Source organism: Talpa occidentalis, unplaced genomic scaffold (genome assembly GCF_014898055.3).
Source record: "Talpa occidentalis isolate TD23 unplaced genomic scaffold, MPIMG_talOcc4v2.1 talOcc4.16, whole genome shotgun sequence".
Taxonomy (NCBI): domain Eukaryota; kingdom Metazoa; phylum Chordata; class Mammalia; order Eulipotyphla; family Talpidae; genus Talpa; species Talpa occidentalis.
This window is the reverse complement of record NW_023601653.1, coordinates 68,380,961-68,408,773: the sequence shown is the minus strand read 5'-3', so window position 1 is coordinate 68,408,773 and position 27,813 is coordinate 68,380,961. Positions and strand designations below refer to the sequence as shown.

The 27,813-nt window shown below is 42.9% G+C and overlaps 2 protein-coding genes across 2 annotated transcripts in view; one reads left to right on the top strand and one right to left on the bottom strand.

Annotated features, from left to right (window-relative positions):
* The first annotated feature begins 9,961 nt into the window (after nucleotides 1-9,961).
* RIMKLB (ribosomal modification protein rimK like family member B) overlaps nucleotides 9,962-27,813 on the top strand; it is a 101,347-nt gene continuing 83,495 nt past the window's right edge. The window contains exon 1 of the mRNA XM_037514385.2: nucleotides 9,962-10,028. The gene's annotated coding sequence lies outside the window, so the exon portion shown is untranslated. The remainder of the gene's footprint in view (nucleotides 10,029-27,813) is intronic.
* Nucleotides 15,815-19,181, bottom strand: AICDA (activation induced cytidine deaminase; the record flags this gene model as incomplete). The annotated part of the gene is made up of 4 exons (XM_037513262.1): nucleotides 15,815-15,868; nucleotides 16,329-16,444; nucleotides 16,721-16,991; nucleotides 19,023-19,181. Coding segments are annotated over 4 exons (600 nt in total), but the record flags the coding sequence as incomplete, so codon positions are not given.

The following is a 27,813-nucleotide window of genomic DNA, read 5'->3' as shown; positions in this document are numbered from 1 at the left end:
CAGGCCTAAGGTTCCTTCCTCAGGGTGTGTTCATATTCTTTTATAAGATGGTCATCAGTCAATTTGCTCTCCTAAGAGAGAAACTTAGGGAAAAAAGGTATTTTTGTTATTTTAAAGGGTAGAATTAATATTTTATTGTCACTTAAAATTAATGGTAGCTGGGGCCTCCCGGGTGGCGTAGCGAGTTGAACACTGCGCTGTAAAGCTGTCCACAGCCTCTGTCTTGACTGCTGCTCCCCTCAGCAGTGTGTTTCAGTGGATCTGCCTGTTCAGTTCACCACTCTGTCTCTGGTGAATCTTCTCACCCCCTGCATATCTGGCCTGAACCTCAGTTCTTATATGCATAAATAAATAAATAAAATAAAATCTTTTTATTGTGAGCAGAGCGAAGCTGTGAGCAGAGGGTTTAGGGGAGAGAGTCAAGGCAGGGGAAACAGTTTAAGACTGGCTTGAATCATTTGGTCAGGTTCTCACCCATAGGGGTGGTACTTAATTAACTGGCACCCCTTCCTAAGGAAGAACAATGTCTCCTGAGGTACAGGAGTCAAATAAAGGAGGTATGGTTCTTGACTAGTTAGTTTGCATATCAAAGTCATGCTCCCATAACTGGCAAGTCGCTGGAGGGGCATTCTCTCCCCAGTCAGAAAGAGTTTTCTAAGCAGTCAAAACATTATAATGTAACAGGGTGGTCCCCAGGAAAGGGGGAGGTTCCAGGTTCCCTGCCCCACCCAAGGGAGGGTAGAGCTGAACAGGAAGAGAAGAGGATGCAGAAGAGACTGAGGAAGGAAGCAGGATGGAGCCAGGAGACCTGGAGGAAGCTCATGGATCCTAGAGACACGTGAAGAAACTGCGCTTGTCTTTTGGTCGTGGACTGGGTGACACAGATGTGGGTGAAACCCATGGGGAGGTGACAATGGCAGCCTTTATCTTGATGTTGATTTTGCTCTTTTCCTTCCGGGCTTGTCTGGTTGTTTCTGACCCTTTTCTGTGGGTCCCCACTGGAAGACGCTTTAGACTTGTGGCAGGCTTTGGGGCCTTGTCTGGGCCAATCCCATATGGATGGACTTTTACCCATGAGGGGATGGGTAACTTTGGGTGCTTCCTTTAGAAACTAGACTCTTTGCCTTACCTGTATTGTTTCCTAGTTTTATTAAAGTTCCTTCCCATTAAAGTCTCCTATGTTTTGTGTTGATGCGGCGGATGGCAGAACCCATTTAGAATAGGCAGGTTTGCGGGGTTTGGGCTGCCCCTCTCCCTGTCCTATAACAATAACATGCAAGGAAAAAGAAATATACATATATATTATTATACACACACACACACGCACACAGAGGACTGAAGACCCTACTATGCTTCAATCGCCTATATTTATTTATTTATTTTTAAAACTTTTAGATAGCAGCTTTATTACAAACTTGACTTCTCAAAGAGTGGCAATTACACTTTAACTCATTTAAAAGTTTAAATGTCATAGATATGCACTCTCCAGAATTCCAGAAGGTATTTAAAGAGGTAACAGGTATTGCTACCCATCTTTGGCCAACAGAATAGTAGTATCACTGAAACTGGCTCCCACACAGAATGGACCACTTGCTCCTGTGCCTTAAGGAGAAGAGTCACTCACAACATAGGTGGTTATTATTGCAGTAACTTGTAGTTGGCTGTTTCTTGCTCACAGCACCAAGGCTGGGTTCACAGTTATATTGTGAAACAGCTGATGGCTGCTGCCTTTCTCTTCCTTGAGATCTGTTGCCCACAGTATTGACGTCATGCCCATTCATTTCAAAAGGCTACAGAGATGGGATGAAAAGTCTCTTCATAAAGCAAATCACCTCAAATTCATAGGTGGTCTGCAACGTTGGCTTATAATGGAGCTTGGACAATATGACAGTGTCACTCTCTTGAAAATCAATTTTCTTGATCCCACAATTAAGGACAGAATAAGAAAACTTATAGTTCAACAGCAGCATCTTTGTCACAGGATGGTTATTTCTCAGGTGTATTTCACCAACTTTAACTTCCGAGTCATTCCCAAAAGGCTGCCTTTCATTCTGACCACCAGCCAGTCATTGGAACAGGCGGAAATCACCGTTTGTTCAAACTCAGAAGAATTTCAAAAGAACAAAAAAGGAGGGCGCCCTCCTAAGAGCACAGAGGGCTTCGTCTCACAGGTCTCCAAGACAGAGGCCCCAGGAATAGGAATTACATTAATTGCCTTTATGTAACTTTAAATTTATATACAAGTTGAATACAGTTAGCTAATATGTTATACCTCATTGACATTTCACTAAACATTTATTTACTTTGATTTTGCAGGAATTTGGTAATAAAGAAGTCTTTCTTTGCTTTTAGGTCTCAAAAAGTTTTTAGAACTATCTGCAGGCTCTTAAGTACCAACATTGCTTGGCCTCCACGCATAATCTCCTCTGTCAAATTGCCTAATTGTCTTTTTTAAAATTTAAAAATTTTTTTTTTTTTTAAATAGGATTGTGTTTTTTTATTTTATTTATTTATATATACAAGCACTGGTTACAGTCAGAAGCGCGGGAGGGTGAGAGAATTCACCAGAGCCACAGCGGGGAGCAGAGCAGGCAGAAGGACCGAAGTACACTGCTGAGGGGAGCAGCGGGCGCCAGGAGAGGCCTGCGCGCCATGTGGGACCCTCCTCAGGTGGCTGGTGAGCAGCCGGGGTTCGAACCAGCGCCGCAGAGGCTGCGGGCAGCTTCGCAACCCAGCGCTCAACCGCTGCGCTACCAGGGAGGCCCAATTTTTTTTAATTTTTAAACAATATTTTCTTCCCCCCACCCCCTCAGATTGAGTCCCTATAGAATTTCCTTCCCTAAGATACCCGTGCACCATCACCACAGTCCCCTGTGCTCCTCCCTCCCTCCCTCTGATCCCTCTCCCTCCTCCTCTCCTGCAGGATGTCTCTGATTTATAATTGTCTGGTTTTGCTTTGTTGTGTTTTGTACTGTTACTATTTTTTTTTACACTGATGTCTTACCTAACGTTCTTAATCTACTGCCACATTTTTTTCAGGAGAGATAGGTTGTGATTATCTTCAACTTTTTTTTGGTCTGTTCCTTGAGTTTTTTATTCCAGTTTCATTAAAAATAACTCTTAACTTTTGATGGATATTTTATCACTCCTCTACTCAATAAGACCAGATCAATTTGCCCTTGATTAATGGAATGTGTACTCCCCAGGGCTACTGTGATAGCAAACCTCAGCTGACCTCACCTAGCAAACAATAAAGCTGCCCTGCCCTCCACGGGACCAGCTAATAGTTACTATTTGTGGCCTCCCCAGTAAGAGAAGTCATGACCTGGGTGCAAGCAATGAGCACAATTAAGGATCTGCTCATGAGCTCAACCTGGAGCCTAGTTAAAGATGCTCCATCAGTCATTCAAAACAGTATATATACATGTACATATATACATACAGAAATAAACAAGTAAATATCTAAGGGTTATTTATTTATTTATTTGCATAGAACTGGGGTGTAGGCCAACAGTATGGGGGGGTGAGAATCCACTAGAGACAGTGGGGAGCAGAACAGGCAAACCTACAGAACTACACTTTTGAGGGGAGTAGTGGGCAAGACAGGAGAGGTCTGCTACCCCTTATGTGGGTCAGCTCCCTAGGGGGAGCGATCTCAGGTGGAAATGGTGATAGCACTAAGGCTTAACCCCTAGGCCACCAGGAAGGCCCTCAGGGCCTTATTATGTTTCAGGTCATTTTCTAAGATAATGGACAAATGTTTTACAACTCTCAACATACACTGTCCAATTTTATGAAGGAACAATATCTGATGTTGCTATGAATCTCCAATTCTTTCTTACCCATTTATTCTTAAATCCAATTCATCACCTTTCTAGAGAAGCCCTTATTATTATTCCTCCTGTTAAATACAATCAAGGCTTATCTCTCTGTAGCCACTCCCTCTTTCTGCAAACTGGGGATTTCTTTGTCTCCATTTATGCCTCTCTTGGTTTTTTGTTTTACTGTAGATGACTCTTGCCTGACTCATTCTTTCCCTCCCCACAACTTGTGTGTGTGTGCTCAAGCTCCTAAATTCTCTATCATTTCTTTCTATACACTTTTCCTCCTGGGGCTCTCCTCTACGCACATCGATTCATTTAATAAGATACAAACTGATGACCATCAAATCTATTTTTCCCAACCCAGACTGCTATAAACAATTATTTTACCCATTTAAAAATGTCCCAACATGGGCCTTCCTGGTGGCACAAGGGTTAAAGTCTCAGCACTATTGATGGGGCTTTTTGGAGTCAGTGGGTTTAGAGTGGGTGGTCCTTGGGTTCACTCTGGGAAAGGTTTCACCAGAGCTCCCGTTTCAGCGACACATGGTGAGTTTCCCAGGCAAGTTTCTCCATGAGACAGAGACATTAGTTATATATATTTTTAAGATTTATCTATTTATTTATTTTAAAATATTTATTTATTTATACAAGCACTGGGTACAGTCAGAAGCGTGGGAGGGTGAGAGGATTCACCAGAGCCAGAGTGGGGAACAGAACAGGCAGACCGATGAAATACACTGCTGAGGGGAGCAGCGGGCGGCAGGTGAGGTCTGCGCGCCATGTGGGACCCTCGCCCGGCGGCTGGGAATCAAACCGGTGCTGCAGAGGCTGCAGGTAGCCTCGCAGCCCAGCGCTCAACCGCTGCGCCACCGGAGAGGCCCAAGATTTATTTATTTATGCATACAAGAGTTGGGGTACAGGCCAGAGGTGTGGGGGTTGAGGGGATTCACCAGAGACAGAGTGGGGAAGAGATCAGGCAGATTGACTGAAATATACTGCTGCGGGGGGCAGCGGGTGAGACAGGAGAGGTCTGCTGTGCCATGTGGGTTGCTCCCTGGCTGGCAGGAATCGAATTAGTGCTGCAGTGGCTGTGGATAGCTTCATAGGTTGTGTCTTAACCCTTGTGCCACCAGGGAGGCCCCTTATTTTTTATTTTTTTCTTACTATGGTATCCCCATCAAGTCATTCTTCAAAGTGAGAACTAGGGGGTATCCTCAGCTACCTCCCCTTCCAAAACTAATCAGTCAAAGGTAGATGCTATACCCTAGCAGTCACTAGATCTTTCCCTTGTCCATTACTGCAGTCCTGGTTTAAAGGACTCAAAGAGTCTTTGAAGCAGGCTTTCAGTCTCTAGAGGTCCTTTCTAATTCATCCTCCACACTACCCCCAGGATGTTTCTCAATGGCAAGCTGGGTCAAGTTCTCCCCTCTTAAAGTGAAATCCTTTTAGATAGACTCCATAGCCTCAGTTTACAAATTAAAACTGCGTAACTATAACACGGGGTTTCCCTAATCAGACCCCTGTTTATGGAGGAGATATATTTTATTTCAGCCACCCTCCCATCACAATTACATCTCCTTAAACTGCTTATAAGGGGGCTTCTGGAATCTCCATAATGTTCTGTTTCTTGATCTTGGTGACACCAAATGCCGGCCTTAGTTTCCCTCAGCCAATAAAAGGAAACAAGAGTTTGAGGAAAAGGAAGTAGTTTAATATGTCGACAAATGAGGAGGGCTGCAGACTCATGTTTGAAAGACAACCGTCCTGCTCTTTGGCAGAGCGCAGGGGTATTTATACAAAGGAAGAAAAGGGGGAAGATGGACAGGGGTCTGCAAAAGGGAGGGGGAAGGGGTCAGCACAGAGATGGGTGGGCGCTGAAAGTGTTAGGGGGAAAAGGATGTCCCAAAGCTAATTCCATACAGGCTTTGTGGACTCCACCCCCACCCCAGGTCAAAGCCAAAGACACTGGGAACTCCAAATTCCATCACCACCAAAGGGAAGGTGGCTGGGACCTGAGGGTGGGGTTAAGCAGCCAGGTGGATATAAAAGGCAGACACGTGGGCCTTGGGGATCCCCCATTTTTTGGCTCTCTGCCAGCTCGCAGCAGTCTGGCCAGCTCTGAGAGTGACTTTGGAGTTCCCAGTGTCTTTGGCTTTGACCTGGGGTGGGGGTGGAATCCACAAAGCCTATATGGAATTAGCTTTGGGACATCCTTTTCCCCCTAACAAAAGGTCGATGCAGGGGCCAGGAATGAGGAAGCCCACATAGAAAAAGACAAAATGGCCCAGACCCCAGGACCACTGATACTATCAAACCTAAACTGAAGCCATAAAAAAGAGAAAAACAACTCAGCTCCATGAAAAACAACTTTGTTCTGCCTAAACCAGTTTCCCCCCCACCCCAACCCAGTTTTCCTGTCTGACCTCTCCTCACCCTATAAAAGGGACATCTCTCCTCACCAGGGGCGCAGCTTCACGGACCCCCAACTTGGGTCCTCGAGGTCCGCCTGGGGCGCAATAAATTTTCCCTTCCTTTGAGAAATTTAGCCTGGCTCTCCTTTTCTTTACCGCTCTGAACCTCTCAGGTGCCAGCTTGCTTTTTTTCAACAACTGCTGTTTTCCTTGGAATGCAAGAAAACAAGCCTGTCAAACAAGGGTGGAAGTGCAAGAAATATGGGAAAGAAAAACTTGTTAATCCTTATCTGAGAGACCAGTCATAAAGAAGGCAAACTTGTCAAATAAGGGGGAAATTGAAAGAGATGGGGGAAGACAAACTCATTAATTCTTATCTGAGAGACCAGTCATTTGTAACTGCATCATTGGTATTTGTCTGGTATTTTTGAAAATTCTCAAGCTGTTGTTCATGATCCATGTACTTTTCTCTGAACTCATCGTAGTTTACTTTAAAAAAAGTGTTTAAAACTTAAAATTAAGCTAATGGAGTCCTGCTCCAGATAGCCTTCTTTGAACCTTAAAAGAGGATTAAAATAACCTCTATGCCTATGTGTTAATATTTGTGTCAAATAGGGGCCTCCCTGGTGGCTCAGGGGGTTGGGACACACCCTGTCGGGCTGTGTAGGGCCACTGCAGCGCAAGTTCAATCCCCAGCCAGGGAGATGACCTGCATGGCGCAGCAGACCTCTCCTGGCTTGCCTGCTGTTCCCCTCAACAGTGTATTTCAGTCTGTCTGCCTGTTCTGTTCCCCACTCTGTCTCTGGTGAGTCCTCTTGCCCCCCACACCTCTGGCCTATACCCCAGCTCTTTTGTGCATAAATGCATAAATCTTTAAAAAAAAACACTTGCATCAAATAGTGTATAATTGTAGACTGTTGGTCTCTCCCTCCTTTAGGAAAAGAGGAAAACTTCAGAGGAAAGATTATTTCTCATTGATGCTGTAGCACCAGCACCTCCCACAGGGCCAGACAAAACAGCAGGTGCTCAACGCACCCCTCTCCCTGTGCTTGGGAGCACATGATCAGCCTGGCAAGTCAAAATGACCAGAAAACAAAATGAAGTTACACAGAGTTTGACAGAGTCCTTTTCCTACCAAAATCAATAAGTTTTACCAAAAACTGAAGACTGAACTGAACCTGAATAGAGGATCAAGATGCAAATTTTAGAAACAGACCCATAGATTCAACACCTAGAACAACAGAGGTTAGAATTGTGGTAATTCAATGAGAGTAGAATTTAAGGCACAGACAGGACAAAACTAAGCGAACAAAGTTGTGGAGAGAGGGTAAGAAACACAAGCTGGTATTTGGCTTTGGGTTTAGAGTTTGACTGCTGTTAAGTAAGACAAACTGCTGTTAAGTGAGTCACATCAGCTTATGGGACCAGAAATAGAGCTAGTTAAACAGGGGACTGGGGCCACTGGATGAGATTTAGAGACTCAGATGCAATATATTCCTCTCCATACAACTACAAAGAGCAAAGCTCTAGTCAGTGTATAAATTTGCAATTTGCTTTGCAATTTTTGCTATTTGTCAATATTTATATCTAATCATTTATCTCCGCAAGCTAAGCCTCTAAACTCTTTCATCCTTCTAATTTCTAGTCCCCACTGCTACCACCTTAGTAGTAACATAGTTTGATTGACCAAAAAGATTCATTGGGGTGATTATTTTTATTTTAGTTAAATTACCTTTTTGATGGAATTTGGGAAAATTGCAATTAACCATAAGGATTAAGACTAAAATATAGATGGGCCTCCCCGGTGGCGCAGCGGTTGAGCGCTGGGTTGCGAAGCTGCCCGCGGCCTCTGCGGCGCCGGTTCGATCCCTGGCTGCTCCCCGGCCACCAGAGGAGGGTCCCACATGGCGCCCAGACCTCTCCTGCCACCCGCTGCTCCCCTCAGCAGTGTACTTCGGTCCTTCTGCCTGCTCTGCTCCCTGCTCTGGCTCTGGTGAATTCTCTCACCCTCCCGTGCTTCTGACTGTACCCAGTGCATGTATAAAGAAAACAAACAAACAAACAAATAAATAAATAAAATGTTAAAAAAAAAAGACTAAAATATAGAAAAGACGGGGACATCGACAATGGGTTGTATACAAGTCAAGGGACAATGGAATAGAAACTTTAAGCAGAGAAAGTTAGATAATAGGGGAAGTGAGGGGCCTCCCTGGTGGCACAAGGTGTTAAGACACAGCACTATCAAGCTATCTGCAGCCATGCTGCAAGAGTTCGATCCCCAGCCAGGGAGGTGACCAACGTGGCGTAGCAGACCTCTCCTGTCTTGCCCCCTGTTCCCCTCAGCAATGTATTTCAGTACATCTGCCTGTTCTGCTCCCCACTCTGCACTCTGTCTCTGGTGAATCCTCTTACTACCCCCCATCTCTTGTCTGCACCCCAGTTCTTGTATGCATAAATAAATAAATCTTAAAAAAAATAAGGGAAGTGAACAGAGGGAACCCACAGGAAGAAAAGGAGGCAGTAAGAGAGTCAGTTTCTTCTCTAAAAAGAGACAGAATGGGCCTCCTCTGGTGGCACAGCTGTTGAGCCTTGGGCTACAAGGCTCTGCCCGCAGCAGAGCTCTACAAGGCAGTAGCTCTACAAGGCTACTGCCCGCAGCCTCTGCAGCGCCAGTTCGATCCCCAGCCGCTGGAAAGGGTCCCACATGGCGTGCAGACCTCTCCTGCCGCGCTGCTGCTCCCCTCAGCAGTGTATTTCAGTAGATCGGCCTGTTCTGCTCCCCACTCTGTCTCTGGTGAATCCTCTCACCCCCTATACCTCTGGCCTATACCCCAGCACTTTACACATAAATAAATCTTTTATTTCTTTTTTTAAAAATAATATCTTTTCCTTGTATATCTTTTTTTTTTTTTTAAAAAAAGATTTATTTATTTACGTATACAAGAGCTGGGTTACAGGCCAGAGATTGGTGGGGTGAGAGGGTCCACCAGAGACAGAGTGGGGAACAGAACAGGCAGACTGACCAAAATACACTGCTGAGGGGAGCAGCGAGCGGGTCAGGGGAGGTCTGCTGCGCCATGTGGGCTTCTTCCTGGCTGGGGATCAAACTCGTGCTGCAGAGGCTGTGGATTGCTTCATAGTGCAGTGCTTAACCCCTTGCACCACCAGGGAGGGAGGCCCCCTTGTGTATCTTTTTTTTTTTTTAATTCATGCATACAAGAACCAGGGTACAGACCAGATGTGTGGGAGGGTGAGAGGATTCACTAGAGATAGATGGGGAACAGAACAGGCAGACTGATTGAAATACAATGCTGAGGGGAGCAGTGGGCGAATCTGGAGATGTCTACTGCGCAGTGTGGGATTCTGGCCCGCCAGCCGGACCAAATCGGCACTGCAGAGGCTGCGGACAGCTTCACAGCACTGCGCTCAACCGCTCAACCGCCTGCACCACCAGGGGAGGTCCTAAATAAATCTTTTAAAAAACAAAGATGTTAACTCTCTGGTGTGTCTTAAGTGGCAGCTTGGCTAGACTCCAGCTATTCAGTCAAATACTAATCTGGGTATTGCTTTGGGCATTTTGCAGTTTTGTCTGAAGCCCATCATCAATTGATGTAAACAGATAATCTGTATCCTAGATAATCTGGGTGGGTCTGATTTAATTTGCGTAAGGATTTTAAGAAGGAACTTCACAGAGCTGGTTTCCTCTTGAGGGAAGTGTTCCTGCTGGAGAGTTGCAGCCTGCCTGTCCTTCAGCTGCTCTGCCTTTTCTACTGATCTTGCTGGCCCTGGTAAGGTGAGTTAATTCTTCATTATATTTAGGCTAGTCTCTAACTTGCAATAGTTCGATTTTTCAACTTTCATGATTTTTTCTACTTTATGGGAAAAAAGCTCTAAGCATTCGGTAGAGACCATACTTGGAGTTTTAAATTTGAATATTCCAGCATAAGAGGATACTGAGTAAGAGGATGTTATTAATATTTCCTGGTCCTGGGTGGTGAGGTATAAGCAACTTGGTGTGCTTTGCTGCCAGGTGTTTTTGGATATTGTGCTGTTTCCACATTCCATCAGTTTACAAATGCTCTTCTCTGTCTGAGATATTCAACACTTTATTGCAAAACAGTCTGTGTCAGATGGTTTTGCCCAGAAATTTTTCTGGCCTTTGTTTAAGGAGGCAAGGCTGAGTATGATGCAGGTTAGTTTGTATTAAAGTATTCTTGACTTTTGATTTAACTTGTGTGGGGCTTATCAATAGGTAACCCCATTGAGATAAGAAAGATCTGTTTCTTACATTTTTCTTTATATATTTTTTAAGATTTATTTATTTATGCATAGAAGAACTGGGGTACAGGCCAGAGGTGTGGGTGGTAAGAGGATTCACCAGAGACAGTGGGGAACAGAACAGGCAGATCTACTGAAATACACTGCTGAGGGGAGCAGTGGGCTAGACAGGAGAGGTCTGCTGCGCCATGTTGGTAGCTCCCTGGCCGGGGATTGAACTCATGCTGCAGTGGCTGTGGCTAGCGTCATAGGTTGCGTCTTAACCTCTTGCACCACAAGGGAGGCCATATATATATATTATATATATTATCTTAGTTTTAATATATATGTATATTAAAAGGACAGGTTTATTAGGAAAAGGAAGAAGAAAAAAGAGGGTTATCTGCATAGTCACAGGTGGGCAGGAGAGCTTCCCTTCCTGTTTTGCAAAGGGAAAAGGTTTTCAAGATCTCTGTGTGTGTGTATTATTATTAAATGTATTTATTTTCTTACATCTTTGTTAAATTTTAGACAATGTTTGGTTTCTCCACTCAGGTGTAGTCCCTGCAGATCTCTCACCACCATTGCACCCGTGATCCATTTCCAAAGTCCCATTGAGCTCTTCCCAAATCTGTTTTGACTCTGCTCTGTCTCCTCTGCTGTAGGCCTCAGTTAAGATCTGTATTTCCTACCGTTTCTTTTTCTCTGGGTGAAACTTGACTTATAGACTCAACTTTCCTGCAAATTGTCCTATCCTCAAAAAAGTGTCTCACAAATCACAAATTGGGAGGGAATGTTTTTAGACATTCAAAGGCCCTTTGCTAGACTTTACTGGAATTTGCTCAATTGTTATAGCTGTGTGACAGTCGGTAAGCACTTAAGAGTATAATGAGTCCTGTGAAGATCTAAGTTATTTTTATTTTGGAGATCTAAGTTTTTATTTATTTATTTTAAAAAAAGATTTATTTATGCATACAAGAGCTGGGGTGTAGGCCAGAGGTGCAGGGGGTGACAGGGTTCACCAGAGAGAGTGGGGAACAGAACAGGCGGATCTATTGAAATACACTGCTGAGGGGAGCAGTGGGTGAGACAGGAGAGGTCTGCGGCACCATGTGGATTGCTCCCTGGGCGGCCGGGGATTGAACTTGTGCTGCAGTGGCTGCGGACAGCTTCATAGTGCAGCGCTTAACCCCTTACACCACCAGAGAGGTCCCTGTAGATCTAAGTTTTAAATGGTTTTTTCTTTATCTTTAATTTTAACTATAAAAAATTTACAAGTTATACTTTATTTTGCAGAAGTATATAGAAGAAAAAGTGAAAGTTCCCTTTCCTCCACCTCCCTCCCATCCAGTTTTTCTCCTTGAAGATAATTACAGATAATAGTTTGGATTTTTTTTTTACCATTCCAGAAGACAAAACAACTTGGATTTTTTTTTTTAAAGATTTTATTTATTATTTATACAAGCACTGGGTACAGTCAGAAGTGCGGGAGGGCGAGAGAGTTCACCAGAGCCAGAGCGGGGAGCAGAGCAGGCAGAAGGACCGAAGTACACTGCTGAGGGGAGCAGCGGGCGGCAGGAGAGGTCTGCGCGCCATGTGGGACCCTCTTCCGGTGGCCGGGGAGCAGCCGGGGATCGAACCGGTGCCGCAGAGGCTGCGGGCAGGTTCGCAACCCAGCGCTCAACCGCTGTGCCCCCGGGGAGGCCCTGGATTATTTTTTTTTTTAAAACAATTCCACTGTAGACTGTTATTTCAGTTTTTCCCTACTAGTGTTGGAATGAATGAATCTCCTTGTCTATGTAAACTTGGATATATACATATGAGAATTTTGTGTTAAGATGAGATGGTTAGAATTGGAATGGCTGGGTTACTTTATACATATTTAAAATGTTTTTAATATTTATGGGGTTGACAAATCATCATGGTGGCATCATCAATCTCTAAAATACTTTTACCAAATTCATAAAAGTCCCTATTCAAAGGGATTTGGGGGGACATTAAGAGATTTGGGGAAACATTAATTATTTTTTTTTACATTAAGTACTCCCCATTCCCTTCTCACTATAGCCCTGGCAACCCCTAATCTCGGTCTCTATAGACTTACCTGTTCTGAACATTCATATAATGGAATCATACCATATGCAATTCTGTGTCCTACTTTTACTTAGTATGATGCTTTCAAGATTCATCTATATGTTGGCAGGTATCAGTGCTCCCTCCTTTTTATGACTTGAAAAACACCATCGTATGGATCTATCACATTTGGTTCATCCCTTCACCAAGTTGATGGACATTTGCATGTTTTTACTTTTTGGTTATTATGAGAAAATGTTGCTCAGTACATTCAGGTACAAGTTTTTGTTTGAACATATGTTTTAATTCTCTTGGATATAGACGTTGGAGTGGAGTTGCTGGTTTATACAATGATTCTGTGTTTATCTTTTTTTTTTTAAAGATTTATTTATTTATGCATACAAGAGCTGGGGTACAGGTCAGAGATGTGAGGGGGTGAGAGGATTCACCAGAGACAGAGTGGGGAACAGAACAGGCAGACTGACTGAAGTTCACTGCTGAGAGGAGCAGTGGGTGAGACAGGAGAGGTCTGCTGTGCCATGTGCATCACCTCCATGGCTTGGGATTGAACTCATGGCTGCAGAGGCTGCGAATTACTTCATAGTGTGGTGCTTAACCCCTTTCGCCACCAGGGAGGCGCCCCCTGTTTTTAACTTTTGAGGAACCACTGAACTGTCTTTCATAGTGGCTGCACAGTCTTAGATTTCCACAAGTCAATATATGAAGGTTTCGATTTTTCCACATCCTCACTAATAATGGGTATTATTGGGGTTTTGTGTATAGCCATTCTGGTGTAAGTATGAATGGTATCTCAATGTGATTTTTTTTTAAAGATTTATTTATTTATACAAGAACCGGGGTACAGGCCAGATTCACGGGAGGGTGAGAGGATTCACCTGAAATAGAGCGGGGAACAGAACAGGCATACCGACGAAATACACTGCTGAGGGGAGCAGTGGGCGCAACAGGAGAGGTCTGCCGCGCTATATGGGACCCTTGGCGGCCTGCCAGGATCGAACCAGCTATGCAGCGGCTGCAGACAGCTTCACAGTGCTGCGCTCAACCGCCTGCACTACCAGGGGAGGCCCTCAATGTGGTTTTTAATTTGCATTTCCCTAATGGCTAAGGATGTTAAGCATTTTTTCTTATGTTTACTAGATACTTGTAAATCTTTTGAAGAAATGCCTATTTTGTTAGGAGTTCTTTATATATTCTGGATACTAGATTCTTACCAGATATAATATTTGTAAATATTTTCTCTACTTTTTTGCTTTATTTGCTTGTGGTTTTGTGCTCTATTTAAGAGACTGTAGTCATATCCCAGGTCATGAAGATTGCTACTTATGCTTCCTTCTCAGAGTTGTATAGTTTTTAGTTCTTACATGGCAATGTATTACAATAAAATTTTAGTTACTTTTTATGGTTGGTATGTGGCAGAAGTTCAGATTCATTCTTTTGCATATGATTATTCAGTTGTCCCAAATTGCTGTTGCAAAGGCTATTTTTCTCCCATTGGGTGTTCTAGCAATCTTGTCATATATACATGCAGACATTGGTACATGGGCTAACTTTCACACCTTTTCCTTTTTTGAAATGACTTTTTCTTTCAGGTTGCATTGGTTTACAACACAGTAAAATGACTTAGGAGAATAGGTACAGATTTTAGAAATGTCACCATACTACATGCACTGCCAAAGCCCCCACATTTCTTTACCACAGATCATTGGCCCCCTCCCTCTGTTTTGACTTTTTATAAATCACTTTTGCAATTTATTTGGTATTTTATTTCCAAAACTTCCAAAATTATTCAATTTTTTGAAAATAAATCACAATGAAATTTGTGGGAAAAATATACTAAAAAATCAATAGAACTGTTTCAATGCAATATTACAATGTTTGATTGGTCCAATAATATACCTTTCTATTAGAATAATTTCTGAAGGTATACAATGATAAGCCATTGGAAGTCTATTTTAATATATCAGAAAAGGAAATTATGATACAAAAATATTAGATGCTATATAACAATATAAAATATGAGTACATGAAGCAAGGACTTAATATTTAACTTTTACACAGACTTATATACAATAGGGCTGAGACTATACAGTTATGCTTACAACTTTTCCTTTGAATTTACTCATATGCATTGCAAGGGCTTCTAGTTAATACATGCATAGTCATAGTTATTTTCAAAATTTTTCATGCAGTCAAAAATAGTTGTTAGAGATTAGAGAGGCATTTCTTGCCATGTCAGATCCCCACTTTTTCTGGATAAAACACTATTTCCTTGCAATATTGTGTCATCCTTCCCACCCCCGATATTATTCCCTTTTGTCACATTTTCTTACATAGTTGAACATTTCTTTCAGAGAAACATCACGTACAAAGTAGAAAACTGACTTGGCTGACACAGCTGAAGTTAAATGACCCATCAGAAAGCATAGGTATTTCTCTTGTCAATATTCAAGCAACTCCCTTCCAAGCATTCACTGATTCATGGGTTTCTTTAAAAGATTTGTGTTTCCAGATTTGTTTCTTGATGCATCAACTCACTTTTAGAGTATCTTCTTCACAGTCCTCACATTCACTCTAAGAGTCTTTACAACAATCTGAAGGTGACCATGTGTGTTGAACACTAAGAAAAACAATTCTCTTAGGACAAACAAAAAAACGCCCCCAAGTTTTTAAAAGGTGGTTATTAAAACTTGGGTATTAATGCTCTGGAGGAATGGTTTGGTGTAACTATCACCCAGATTTAGATTTGCCCATCAGGATCTATAGATCATGGCCTGATGGTAGAGTTTGATCTTTTGAAAGTGAATCCCAAAGGAAAAGAGTATAGAAATCTACCACTAACATCACTGAAAATTCAAAATGAATTTTAAAAAGTAAGGATACAAGTTATTAAGACATTTGATCCTCTCACCACGCTATTAAGGATTTACCTTGTCCTTAGTTCCTGCCTAAAAAAGTACATTGACACTTCAGGTTCACCCAGGCTCTGCAGTTCTGTGGCTTCCCAATAGGGGGCATTGTAGCATTGAGGGGAAAAAAAGGTACCAGTTGCAACCTTATCCTGGTGGGTCTGTCTGTGTTCCTTCTCTATTTTCAAGACATTTTTCAAGTCATGAATGTTTTTTTCTCAACTTTAAGAAAGCGAGAATTGAAGGAACACAGAAGGCTTGGAGGACTGCTTTACCATCTTCATAGATAATTCATAGTATGTTAAATTCTTGGAAGTTGGTTTCAAAGTCCCAAAGTACGAAATGCATCTCGTAAATCATCCACTTCATAGAGGGGCTGCAGAGAAAAAAAATAAAATGAAATGAATGGATGACTTATGTTTTGGGACAAGTGAGCGGAGAGAAGGCAGGAAGTAATTCTACCTGGAGAGAAGCACAATCAAGCACTTTCCAACAGAAAGAAAGGGGAGGAGAAAAGGTTAGGCAGACAGAGAGCTCTGAATTCTGAATTGTGCAGAAGAGCAAATTCAATTGCAGAAATAGCGACAAAAAGCTCAAAGGGAAAGTAAGATTTTCATCAGAGGAGAAATAAGGAGTGACAACTACACACATGATTTTATATGTATTTCATATTTACATTTCCATACTTATGTTATAGGACAGGGACCACCCTGTTACACTTATAGATTTTATTTATTCAAATAATATGAAAATGTAAAAAATAAGGAAAGAAAATATGATCAGCTCCAGGAAACGATGACGTTGGAGAGAGGGAGAAAAAGAAAGAAGCCCCTTACCAAAAGGATGCGCCGAAGCTGTCTGGATAGACGCACGGAATTTTCATGCAGTCCTTCCCAAGCTTTGAAGGTTTTTTCCCGGTTTTCCACAAAAGTATTCCAGCAATAAAAATAATCTTTAAAAGAAGGGAGGGCAGGGAAAAGCTGGTTCAGATCTCAAATCAAGAGGACGAATTACCTTGGCCCGTTTTTAATTTTCTCCCCTCCCTGTCCCCCAATCTTGTGCCAAAGCCATTAATTATTTTCCTCTGATTCTAATTGATGGAAAATTTGGGGCTCCAAAGGGGAACAGAACCTTTCTTCCCTCTGAATTGCCCCAATTCTCACTGTGCATTGCAATCCCATGTGGTGGCTGCTGCACCCAAGCCGGCACGGGGAGGCCCCACTCGCACCTTTGAAGGTCATGATGGCTATTTGGACCCCAGCGCTGTGCAGCCGCCGCAGCCCCTCTGGCTCGGCCTTGCGGTCCTCGCAGAAGTAGAGGCGCGCGGTGAAGATCCTAAGACTGAGGTTGGGGTACCCTCTCAGAAAGTCAGCCACGTGGCGGGCACAGTCGTAGCAGGGGCTCCAGGAGGTGAACCAGGTCACGCGGTAGCACCGGCCAGGGTCCAGGTCCCAGTCTGAGATGTAGCGGAGGAAAAGCAATTCCACGTGGCAACCCGCCTAGGGAGAGAGCAGAGCACGCAGCTGCAGTTTATCAAACCTCACTGCGGTTCTAGTGGCTTTACAGTTATTATATTCATCATCTCCCCCCCACCCAACCCCTCACCCCCGTGATCTTTTGGGTGTCTGTAGTTTTTGCCTTTACCCTTACAGGAAGGTTAAGGTCCTGCCAGGAAGAGCAGGTGGGAAGAGTGGAACAAGGCTGTGGATTTTCTGAGGAATCAAGAATGAAATGAGTTGATTTTGGACAAAGCAGCATCACACTATCTCTGATTTCATTTGTGTTTATGAAGTTAGTACTTTTTGTACCTTTAGGGGAAAAAAATGGGTTGGGCATGCTTGCTGAGATAATATGCCAGACCACTAGGTGGAGGTAGGGAGCTTGGCTAGAGCAGGGTGAGGCCACAGGTGAGGCCACAGGTGTATGTAACTTGAGAGGTCAGAGGCAATGCCAAGAGCAATGGAAGGTTGATTCCTGTGGCTAGTGGTGATAGTGAGATGTAGCAAGTCCCCTCAGTACTACAGAATACTAGTTAGTCCCACAATCTTGAAGACCTAGGCTTGATTTTCTGTCTTCACCACTCCTGAGACTTGGACCAGTTACCCAACTAGTTACCCAATAAAATGTTGTTGTGAGGAATAGGTAAGAGGGAGGTTAAGGCTTGGTAACAGCAAAGCCTTCTATAGTTAAATGTCCAGGCCAGCCGGGCAGATCAACGGGGTACCCGGGGGAGGAAGCAGGGGCTTGGTATGGGACAGGGGTACCGAGGAGTGGAGACAAAGCCAGGATCATCGCCAGTCTCATTTATTCAGGAATGTGTACAATGTTATATAGGGTTCAGAGGAGGAGGTCTCTCGTTATCTCTAGCAAGGAGAGACCACCAATGCAAACAAGCCACAGTAGCAAGCAGGGGGTAAGGTTCAGTCGTCACAATAGGAAACTTGAAACCTTCCCTGGAGCTAACATTCAATACCTGCTTCAGGCAAGAACCCGGATGTTCAGGTCTGGGCCTCAGGTCTGGGCCCCGACAGTTAAACTGTCTTGTCACCCAAGGGGAAAGAGATTGGGATGGGAAACAACTGATATGAGGTCATGTATATGATATAATGGAGGTTGAAATAAAATGAATAGTAAGGTAATCATTAGACAATGAGCCAGACAAGGTCATTCGACCTTTGCGTTCTCTGGGTTTCTACCAAGACTAGATGCTATGGGAGGAGGTATTCATAGGCAGGAACTTATGTAAGCCCATTTGGATTTTGGTGCAAAAGTCCCTTGAAAATGCACCTCTCTGCTCTTTCAGCTGCTAAGAGACTAATTGAATTAATCAGTTGAGACTTCCTGAGTTTTTGGACTAACCATGCTGACTTGAACACACTGGTCCCATCTACATGAGGGAATATAAATCATTTGGAAAACAGAATTGAGTTATTAATTTTTCCTTAATTTTTCTGGGAGGTTGGTCATATTATTCCAGATCTAGAGGATGTTTACCCTCAATTTCCCCCTAAATCACAAAGGCAATTCAGATGCTGAGGAAGAGGGAGGAAAGTTTGGGGGCAGTTATTCTTTTTTTTTTTTTTTTAAAGATTTATTTATGCATACAATAACTGGGGTACAGGCCACAGGTGCAGGAGGTGAGAAGATTCACCAGAGACAGAGTGGGGAGCAGAACAGGCAGACTGACTGAAATACACTTCTGAGGGGAGTAGCGGGCAAGACAGGAGAGGTCTGCTGTACCATGTGGGTAGCTCCCTGACCTGCTGGGGATGGAATCCAGCTGCAGGGCCTGTGGATAGCTTCATAGTGCTGTGCTTAACCTCTTGAGCCACCAGGGAGGCCCCTCGGGGCAGTTATTCTTGGCATGGAAGCAATGTGTGACACTAAGTGGAGCATAATTGGGGAGACCATTAAATGATGTTCCTTGTGACCTATGTGTTTTGCCTGTGTGGACATGTAGAATACCACCAGAAAGACTAGCAGTGTTTGTTTAGGCTTTAACTGCCTGGGAAGCCAATTTTCGTTGATACCTTGTTGCGAAGGTGACCAAAGTCCAAGGAAAATGAGGTGGCACTATCTCTCCGCTTTACCACATAGCACAAGTAGGTCTCACGCCGGCCCTTAGCCCAGCGGACATTTTTGAACTGGTAAAGAAACTTCTTATGGTTCATCAGGAGGCTGTGGATGAGAGGAGAAACACATTACCATCAAGCTTCTAAAAATGTATACTTCATTGGACCAATCAAGAGATGTTCTTACTTCCTTGACTGCATGCTCAGACCTAGTGAACTTGAGATTCATTATAAGCCCCCTTTCATCCTTACATTTAAGACCAATTTAGAGATACTCAGCAAGAACCCCACCCATGCTACCTCAGGGAACAGCCTCTTCCCACAATTGTCTTCTAGGGGATGGATACATTGGAAATACAAACTTCGTAATCAGACCCATGATTAATGTTTTCAGGTCACCCATCTAATCTCTACCTAAATGTCCAATATGTACCTCAAACTTAACATGATCACAATATTCCTGTGCTGTCCTGTGTCTCTTGGCTTTCCCATCTCAGCTGAAAACTCAGAATCACCTTTTTTTTTTTTTTTTTTTTAATAGAGGCATGTTTTATTTATTTATTTGTTTGTTTGTTTTGTTTATACATGCACTGGGTACAGTCAGAAGCACGGGAGGGTGAGAGAATTCACCAGAGCCAGAGCGGGAGCAGAGCAGGCAGAAGGACCGAAGGACACTGCTGAGGGGAGCAGCGGGAGGCAGGAGAGGTCTGCACGCCATGTGGGACCCTCCTCTGGTGGCCGGGGAGCAGCCGGGGATCGAACCGGCGCCGCAGAGGCCACGGGCAGCTTCGCAACCCAGCGCTCAACCGCTGCGCCACCGGGGAGGCCCTCAGAATCACCTTTGGTTCTTTCTTTTTCTTCATTCAAGTAGTCATCTGATTATCCTTGAAGTTTTACCTGTTCTATTCCTTTTGTTCTCTGCTCAGTCCCAGCCCTCATCTTTTAATTTTTTATGTTGTCTTAGCTTCTTAACTGGTCCTTTTGCCTCTGTCCTGCACACTGTACCAGATTTAGTTCACTGAACCCAGAGCTGACCATGTCATCTCCCCACCGAGATCCCCCAATGATTCTTTTCTGCCCGCAGAATAAACTCCACTCCCGGATGTGGTATTTAGCACCACTTTTTACATTTGGTCTTCAACCGCCATTTCTAGACATTTCTACATTTCCTAGTAATTTTTTCTTCCTTTCCCACTTTTGGAGACTCCTTTTCCTCAGCTCTTTTCCCCCAGTTACCTTGCTGGTGCCCGCCTATCTTTCCTTCTGGGTAAAACCTATAAATCCTTTAAAGCCTCACCACATTTCAATTCTTCTGGTAAGACCTTTTCACCACTCTCAGTTTCTAGACAATAATAGAACAATAACAGCAACAAAAGCATTTCAGTGGTGTCCTATCCCTCAGCTTATCCTATCCAAGTGCTCACCTTTGTCACCAATTGGTTGCTTGAATGTCTCCCCAATTACTGTTCTGACACAAAAGTATCACTTTAGAAGTAATATTTTTTGGAGGGGTCTATCTGGGTGGCCTAGGGGTTGTCTCGGTGCTAATCACCACTACCACCTAAGTTTGATCCCCCGCCAGGGAGCTAACCCACAGGGTGCAGCAGACCTCTCCTGTCTCACCCACTGCTCCCCTCAGCAGTGTATTTCAGTAGATCCATCTATTCTGCTCCTCACTCTGTCTTTGGTGAATCCTCTCACTCCCCTGAACCTCTGGCCTACACCACAGACCTATGCAGAAATAAATAAAATAAATATTGAAAAAGGTAATTTTTTAAGTATAAGAGCAATACCCAACTGTTAACTTGAATACTATAAAGTAAGATTTTAAATTTGGAACATATATATTTAATGGTACTTAACTTTTACACAGTATCTAACGACAGCTGTTAAATATTCCCTTCTGGACTTTTTATAGACATGTTTGCATGATTTTGATTAATTTTGTGTTTTGCTTCTTTAACTGGGGGTTAATCTAAACATTTTGCTATGTTCTCAGCCAGGATATTGCTCTGAATTTTGTTCCCTGGTTATGGCACAGTGTTTTGGATATCATCTGTACTAAATTGAATTGAATTTGTGGAAATACAGTGTGGTTGATTCCAAAAAAAGGAGTAGCATCTCCGATTTTGTCAGCTAGAGTTTTTCAGAAATGTCATCCAATTTGTGGAGATAATGTTGCCCCCTAATGGGGTCAGGCAGAAGTGCAGAAGATAGGAATTTGAATACGGTTTGCAGGCAAGAGAACTGAAACTTTTTTTTTCACTTGGAGGTACAATTTACATACTTCACTGATTTAAAGTGTACAGATCTATGAATATTGGTAGATGTAAACACCCAAAACTTCAGTGAGGATACAGAATATTTCCTGAATGCCTTTACCCCAGAGTTTCCTTATCCACTTTTGCAGTTAATTCTTCTCTCCTCCAGCAACCACTAAGTTGTCCTTAATATAAATTAGTCTTCATTTCCTGGACTCTTATATAAACCGTACATGGTCTCCCTGTTGGTGTCTGATTTATTCACTTAGCATGATGACTTTGAAATTATATCATGTTGCTGCCTGTGTTAGTGGTTCTTTTGCTGTTACTGGAGTGTTCCATTGTGTGGCTACAGCAGGTTTCATTATTCATTCATCTGCTCACAGGCTCGGGATGATTCCATTTCAAGGCTACTGTGAATAAAGCTTCTATGGGCATTCATGCATCAGTTTTTGGGGATATATGTTGACATCTTAACGGTGCAATATGTGAGGCAGACTCTGGCTTTAAAAGTGAAGTACCCAAATGTCAACCTTATTAAATAGATTAGCAAAGACAAGAGCTTTTTATTGCTTTTTCTCTCTCTCTCACACACACTGAGTTTAAAGGAATGCACTTTAAACCTAGAGACTAGAGCTTCCCTGGTGGTGTAGGGGTTAAGTCTAAAAGCACTATCACTGCCTCTGCCTGAGTTTTGAGTTTGATCCCTGACAGGGAACTAACCCACATGGCACAGCAGACCTCACCTATCATGCCTGAGCTCCCCTAAGTAGTGTATTTCAGTAAATCTACCTGTTTTGCTCCCCACTCTGTCTCTGGTAAATCCTCATTTCTTTTCCCCCCACACCTCTGGCCTACACCTCAGTTCTAATACACAAAAGTAAGTAAAATCTTTAAAAAGAAAAAACAACCAAAACCCCCCCTAGAAACTAGATTTACCACCAGCACACACATTATAGCAAATAATATAAAAATTGGTCAGTCATATATTAGTTTATAAATGAACAGTGCATATTTGGCAGGAATCTGAAATGATACCAACAAACAGTAATTTTTATTTTGAAAATAAAAATTGGTGATGACTGTAGTGCTACTGCCATGACAATTATTAATATTTACTTCATTAGCATATAAAAATTGCATGCATTATAAATGCGGAGGAAAAAATTTCTTTTTGGGGCCCTTTAAAACGATCAAGCATTGGGTCTTCCTGGTGGTGCAAAGGGTTAAGCACTATGTTTTTGGTTTTTTTTTTTAAGATTTATTTATTTATACAAGCATTGGGTACAGTCAGAAGCGCGGGAGGGTGAGAGAATTCACCAGAGCCAGAGCAGGGAACAGAACAGGCAGACTGATGAAATACACTGCTGAGGGGAGCAGCAGGCAGCAGGAGAGGTCTGTCGCACCATGTGTGACCTTCGCCGGTGGCCGGGGATCGAACCGGCGCTGCAGAGGCTGAGGGCAGCTTCGCAGCCCAGCGGTCAACCGCTGCGCCACCAGGGGAGACCCCGGGTTAAGCACTATGAAGCTATCGGCATCCTCCGCAGCACGAGTTTGATCCCCAGCCAACCAGAGAGCTACACACATGGCACAGCAGACCTCTCCTCTTTTGCCTGTTGCTCCCCTTAGCGCAGTGTATTTCAGTCAGTCTGCCTGTTCTCTTCCCCACTCTGTCTCTGGGGAATCTTCTCATCCCCGTACTCTGGCCTGTACCCCGGTTCTTACATTTAAATATATCTTAAAAAAAAAAAAGAATCAAGCATTATCTCTTAACCATAAATTCCTTTTACATTTTAATTTACTCTCCTTGACTGCCTGTATGAGAAAGCAGGGGAAACTGTATCATGTACTGTGTGCAGTACCAGGAGTTACCTGCTACTAGGAGCAAGAAAACACATTCTATATAGAAATTACAAGACAAAGATGAGTTCACATGGACTTTTCCCTCCTTCCCCAGATGATCATGTAATAGAATCTCAGGACTGTTAACTTGACTCAGCACTTCCCTTGCATGTAGCCGGCAGGCAGCCTGTGTCCAGCACCATTCTGGCTGTGAAGGACACTGCAGAGGCAGTTTTTTTAGGTCCAAAGATTGACAGCTGCAATGGACAGCTGTGCCCCCTGAGGCAGAACACTACCTGCATACCCAGCAATGCAAACCAGAGGCAAGCAGATTAAAAATAATCCTGTGTCTTGAGTGTGTCCTCACTAAGGCACTCTGCAGCTATTATTTATATTCCTTAAGGATAATTATAAATCTCTCTCATCTGTTGAATTTCTTTTTTCCTTTTTTGTCTTTCTCTGAATTTTAATTATCTGTTTACCATTATTTTGCATACACATGTATAAACATCTCCATTGGACACTTTACCTACAACTTATGCCTCAGGTTCATTTTCAAAATTTCATTGTAAACTGATGACTGTAACCTTTGCCCTCCGGAAAATATTCTGCCCCCACTCTGAGCAGATACAAAGATGTAAACCTACTTTACCTCAAACATAATTTGTGAGGGAAATATTTCCTGATGAATGCAACCATTACATATTTAACTCTGTAGTAAATTTTGTGTGAAAGAGTTAAATGGAGATGTGGATTAGGTATGATTCACATACATTTGTAATAATGAGAAACTGGTAATTAAATTGTCATAAATTGCATGTAAACACTTAACAGATTATACATTTAAGAAATGAGCCAAGCCATGTCTGAAGAAATTGAAAACTAAGTATATGATAGTAACAATGCTATTAACAGCTTAACAATTGGGCCTATATTATTAAGTAATTTTACTTGGTGGAGTTTTTTCTCCCTTATAATAAACACAATCATAGAGACTTGCAAGCAATTACTGTTGACTCCAAGCACTAAAAAATAACTTCCTTCTTACATAATTAAATGATTCAGTAGTCTCCCTAAGAAAGTTAAACTCCAAGGGGTTTTATAGTTGAATGTTTACAAAATTATTACAGTTAATATTTTCAGTAAAAGTGTTATTTTTCATGATTTGACTCTCTGAACATTTGGTGTGTTAATATTGCTAACATAAACTATTTCTAACTGCAAAACAAATCTTAGGACAAACTAATGTAAGGTGTATAATACAGGTTCTTTCAAATATGGAAAAGACAGAGATGAAGAAATTAGGTGGAGACCTAATTTCATCAGAAATGTGACAGATCCAGAAAAAAGTGCACATTGACCAAGCAGATCTTGAGTCAGTGATGAGAGAGGGCTAGCTCCCAAACTCAATACTTAGCTTAGCCCTGAGAAGGAAGCCAGTCCCACCGCCCCTGAGGAGAACTGCCCCTTTACCTGTCCATAGTGGAATCCAGGGTGTCTGTTGTGGTTCTCAGGCTAAGGAAAGCTTGTCTCCAGCACTGCTGCCTCCCTGACAATGACCCACACATTCAAATTTGAGCTGATTCTTTTGGGCTCCTCCCCCCACCACATCACCACCACCAGGTACCCCAAAGGCCTTCCTCCTGTTTGGGTCCAGTGAAGATGGGGGCGGGGTTGTCATAAGCAAAGTCACATGGGTTTCATGATTGAGCCTCCCTGTGCTTCTTGGGGTAGGTTCATTCAGGGTTGCTTCTCTTTAAAAAACATCCATGCTCCACAGGTAAAACCAGAAAGTAGTAGTAGAGACTTCTTAAATTGCTTCCAATAATATCTTTAATTTTAAAAGCATCATAGCAATGTTCATTTAAATCACACCATATGAAAAAAAAAATCACACCATATGTTCCATGAGCTGAAAGTATCTATTCCCTGTTTAATCACACGTCTCTGAATCTCATATAAGCGCTCACAGAGCCTGCGTTGTGACTGACAGAAAATTAGAACATGGGACATAAGAAATTTTGCATCCCAAGGCACTGACTTTTGTTCTTTCTGATTGCATTACAAGAATTGCTAGAAGACTAGGTGGTTGCACTAGAGCAATTTTTTTCTTTTTTGCATAAGCCATCTTTTCCACAGAACACGGTATTTAATCAAAGTCAGAAGCAACCGGGCCTCCCTGGTGGTGCAAGGAGTTAAGCACAGCACTGTGAAGATATCCGCAGTCTCTGCGGCACAAGTTTGATTCCCCGCTGGCCAGGGAGCTATCCACATGGTGCAGCAAACCTCTCCTGTCTCACCCACTGCACCTCTCAGCAATGTATTTCATTCAGTCTGCCTGTTTTGCTCCCCACACTGTCTCTGGTGAATCCTCTCACGTCCGGCACCTCTGGCCTGTACCCCAGTTTTTGTATGCATAAATAAATAAATCTTTAAAAAAATAAAAAAGAGTCAGAAGCAATCATACCCCAATTAAAAATGCCTATTTAAAAATTTAAATGCCTGGGCCTCCCCGGTGGCTCAACGGGTTGAGTGCAGCGCTATGAAACTGTCTGCAGACTCTGCAGCGTGGGTTCGATTCGCAGCGGGCCAGAGAGACGCCAACATGGCGCAGCAGTCCTCTCCTGTCTCACCCGCTGATCCCTTCGGCAGTGCTTTTGGTCAGTCTTCCTGTTCTGCTCCCTGCTCTGTCTCTGGTGAATCCTCTCACCCTCCCACGACTTTGGCCTGTACCCCAGCTCTTGTATAAATAAATAAATCTTTAAAAAATTTTTTAAATGCCCAATTAAAAAATGACTATTTCATCAGGAAGAAGCAGCATCTGATGACTTCATTGAACTTGGAATTTTCAAATAAGAGGCTTTTAATTTCTGTTCTCATTATTTAATCTACTGAAGGTTTTGCCTTTTCCCTTTTACCTCAGCGCATACACATTCTATTTATTCATTTCATACAACATCATGCCTATGTGTGATAGAAAGTTCCAGGTACTAGGGATACAGTGATGAGCAAAGGTTACATTTTCTGCTCTCTACTCCTGCCTCAAGGCTCTAAGTATTATCTGTACAATGATGGCTTCCAAGTTAATAGATCTAGCTTGGAACTTCCCCTTGAAATCTGGGCACGTGTGTCCAGCATCTGCTCTGTTCAGGATCACTAGTTGGCTGTGAATGTGCTAAAACTGATTACCTGTTTTCTTTTTTTTTTTTTTTATTTTTTATTTTTTTTTTATAGAGGCATGTTTTATTTATTTATTTTATTTGTTTGTTTGTTTTGTTTATACATGCACTGGGTACAGTCAGAAGCGCGGGAGGGTGAGAGAATTCACCAGAGCTAGAGTGGGGAGCAGAGCAGGCAGAAGGACCAAAGTACACTGCTGAGGGGAGCAGCGGGCGGCAGGAGAGGTCTGCGCACCATGTGGGATCCTCCTCCGGTGGCCGGGGAGCAGCCGGGGATCGAACCGGCGCCACAGAGGCTGCGGGCAGCTTCGCAACCCAGCGCTCAACCGCTGCGCCACCGGGGAGGCCCTGATTACCTGTTTTCTCCCTCACACAAACTGCTTGTCTCACCATCTTCCAGATCCCAATGACAGTGTCCTGCTTTCCAGGTCTCAGGCCAACCTGGCAACATTGCTTGACCCCTGGTGCTTCTGAATCCCATACCCAATCCCTTAGCAGATTCTGAAAGTAGTTTCGGAACAAATCCAGGAACTGACTTTCATCATCTCCAGGTCTGAACAACGTGCATGATTGCATTTAGCCCCCCAGCTTCTGGTTTCCAGAGTCATCCTTTTACAAGCATTTTAGATCCTGTCACTTCTGTCAGCTCCCCATGGCTCATTTTCTCGGGAATAACCAACTTCCTTACTAGGATCCTCACAACACCTACTACCTGCTCCTACCTATCCCATCTGACTCTCTCTTTCTCTCTCCTGTTCCTGCTTATGCAAAGGACACTCAATCTCACCTTGTATATTGTCACGATTTGATCCCTTGTTTATGTCTTTACTCAAATATTCCCTTGTAGTTCAAGGTTTTCTTAGTCACTGTATCTGACCTTTTAACTATATCCCACCACTGCTGATGTGACTTTTTCTTTGTTCTAACTTTGTTACAACACTGGGCTTTTGGGGAGTTGAGTGGGTAGAACAGGTTTGATTGAAGTAACTTTGCATTAAAACACGTTCCAGGCCTTAGGCTGAGCTTAAGGGGAACAATGACACACATAGTTCATTGGGAAATGTTTTGCTTAAGCCTTAAAAAAAAATAGATTCACAGTATCTCAATGTTGAAGGAACCTTAATGATCCTCTAGCCTTCTGCTTCTCAAAATGGATTGTGTCTGTCTGGAATTAACCCTAAATGTAAGGTGGACAATGCATCAGGCAGTAAGTAAAAACCACAGGATAAACACGTCTTGGTGTCTTAGGACATTAATTTTTTCCAAAGACTAGAGGAAAACAGCATTTCTATCTAAATTAGAGTAGACTATAATGTGCAAATTAATTTTCCTTAGCACTTTTCCCCATAAACTTATCCTTCCATCATTTAAAAAAGTCTTCACGGAACAGAAGATTGTAATGCCTTTAATTTCCCTTGGTACATGAATAAGTGCAGAGAAGGCGCCATCAGCATGGCTGCTAACATA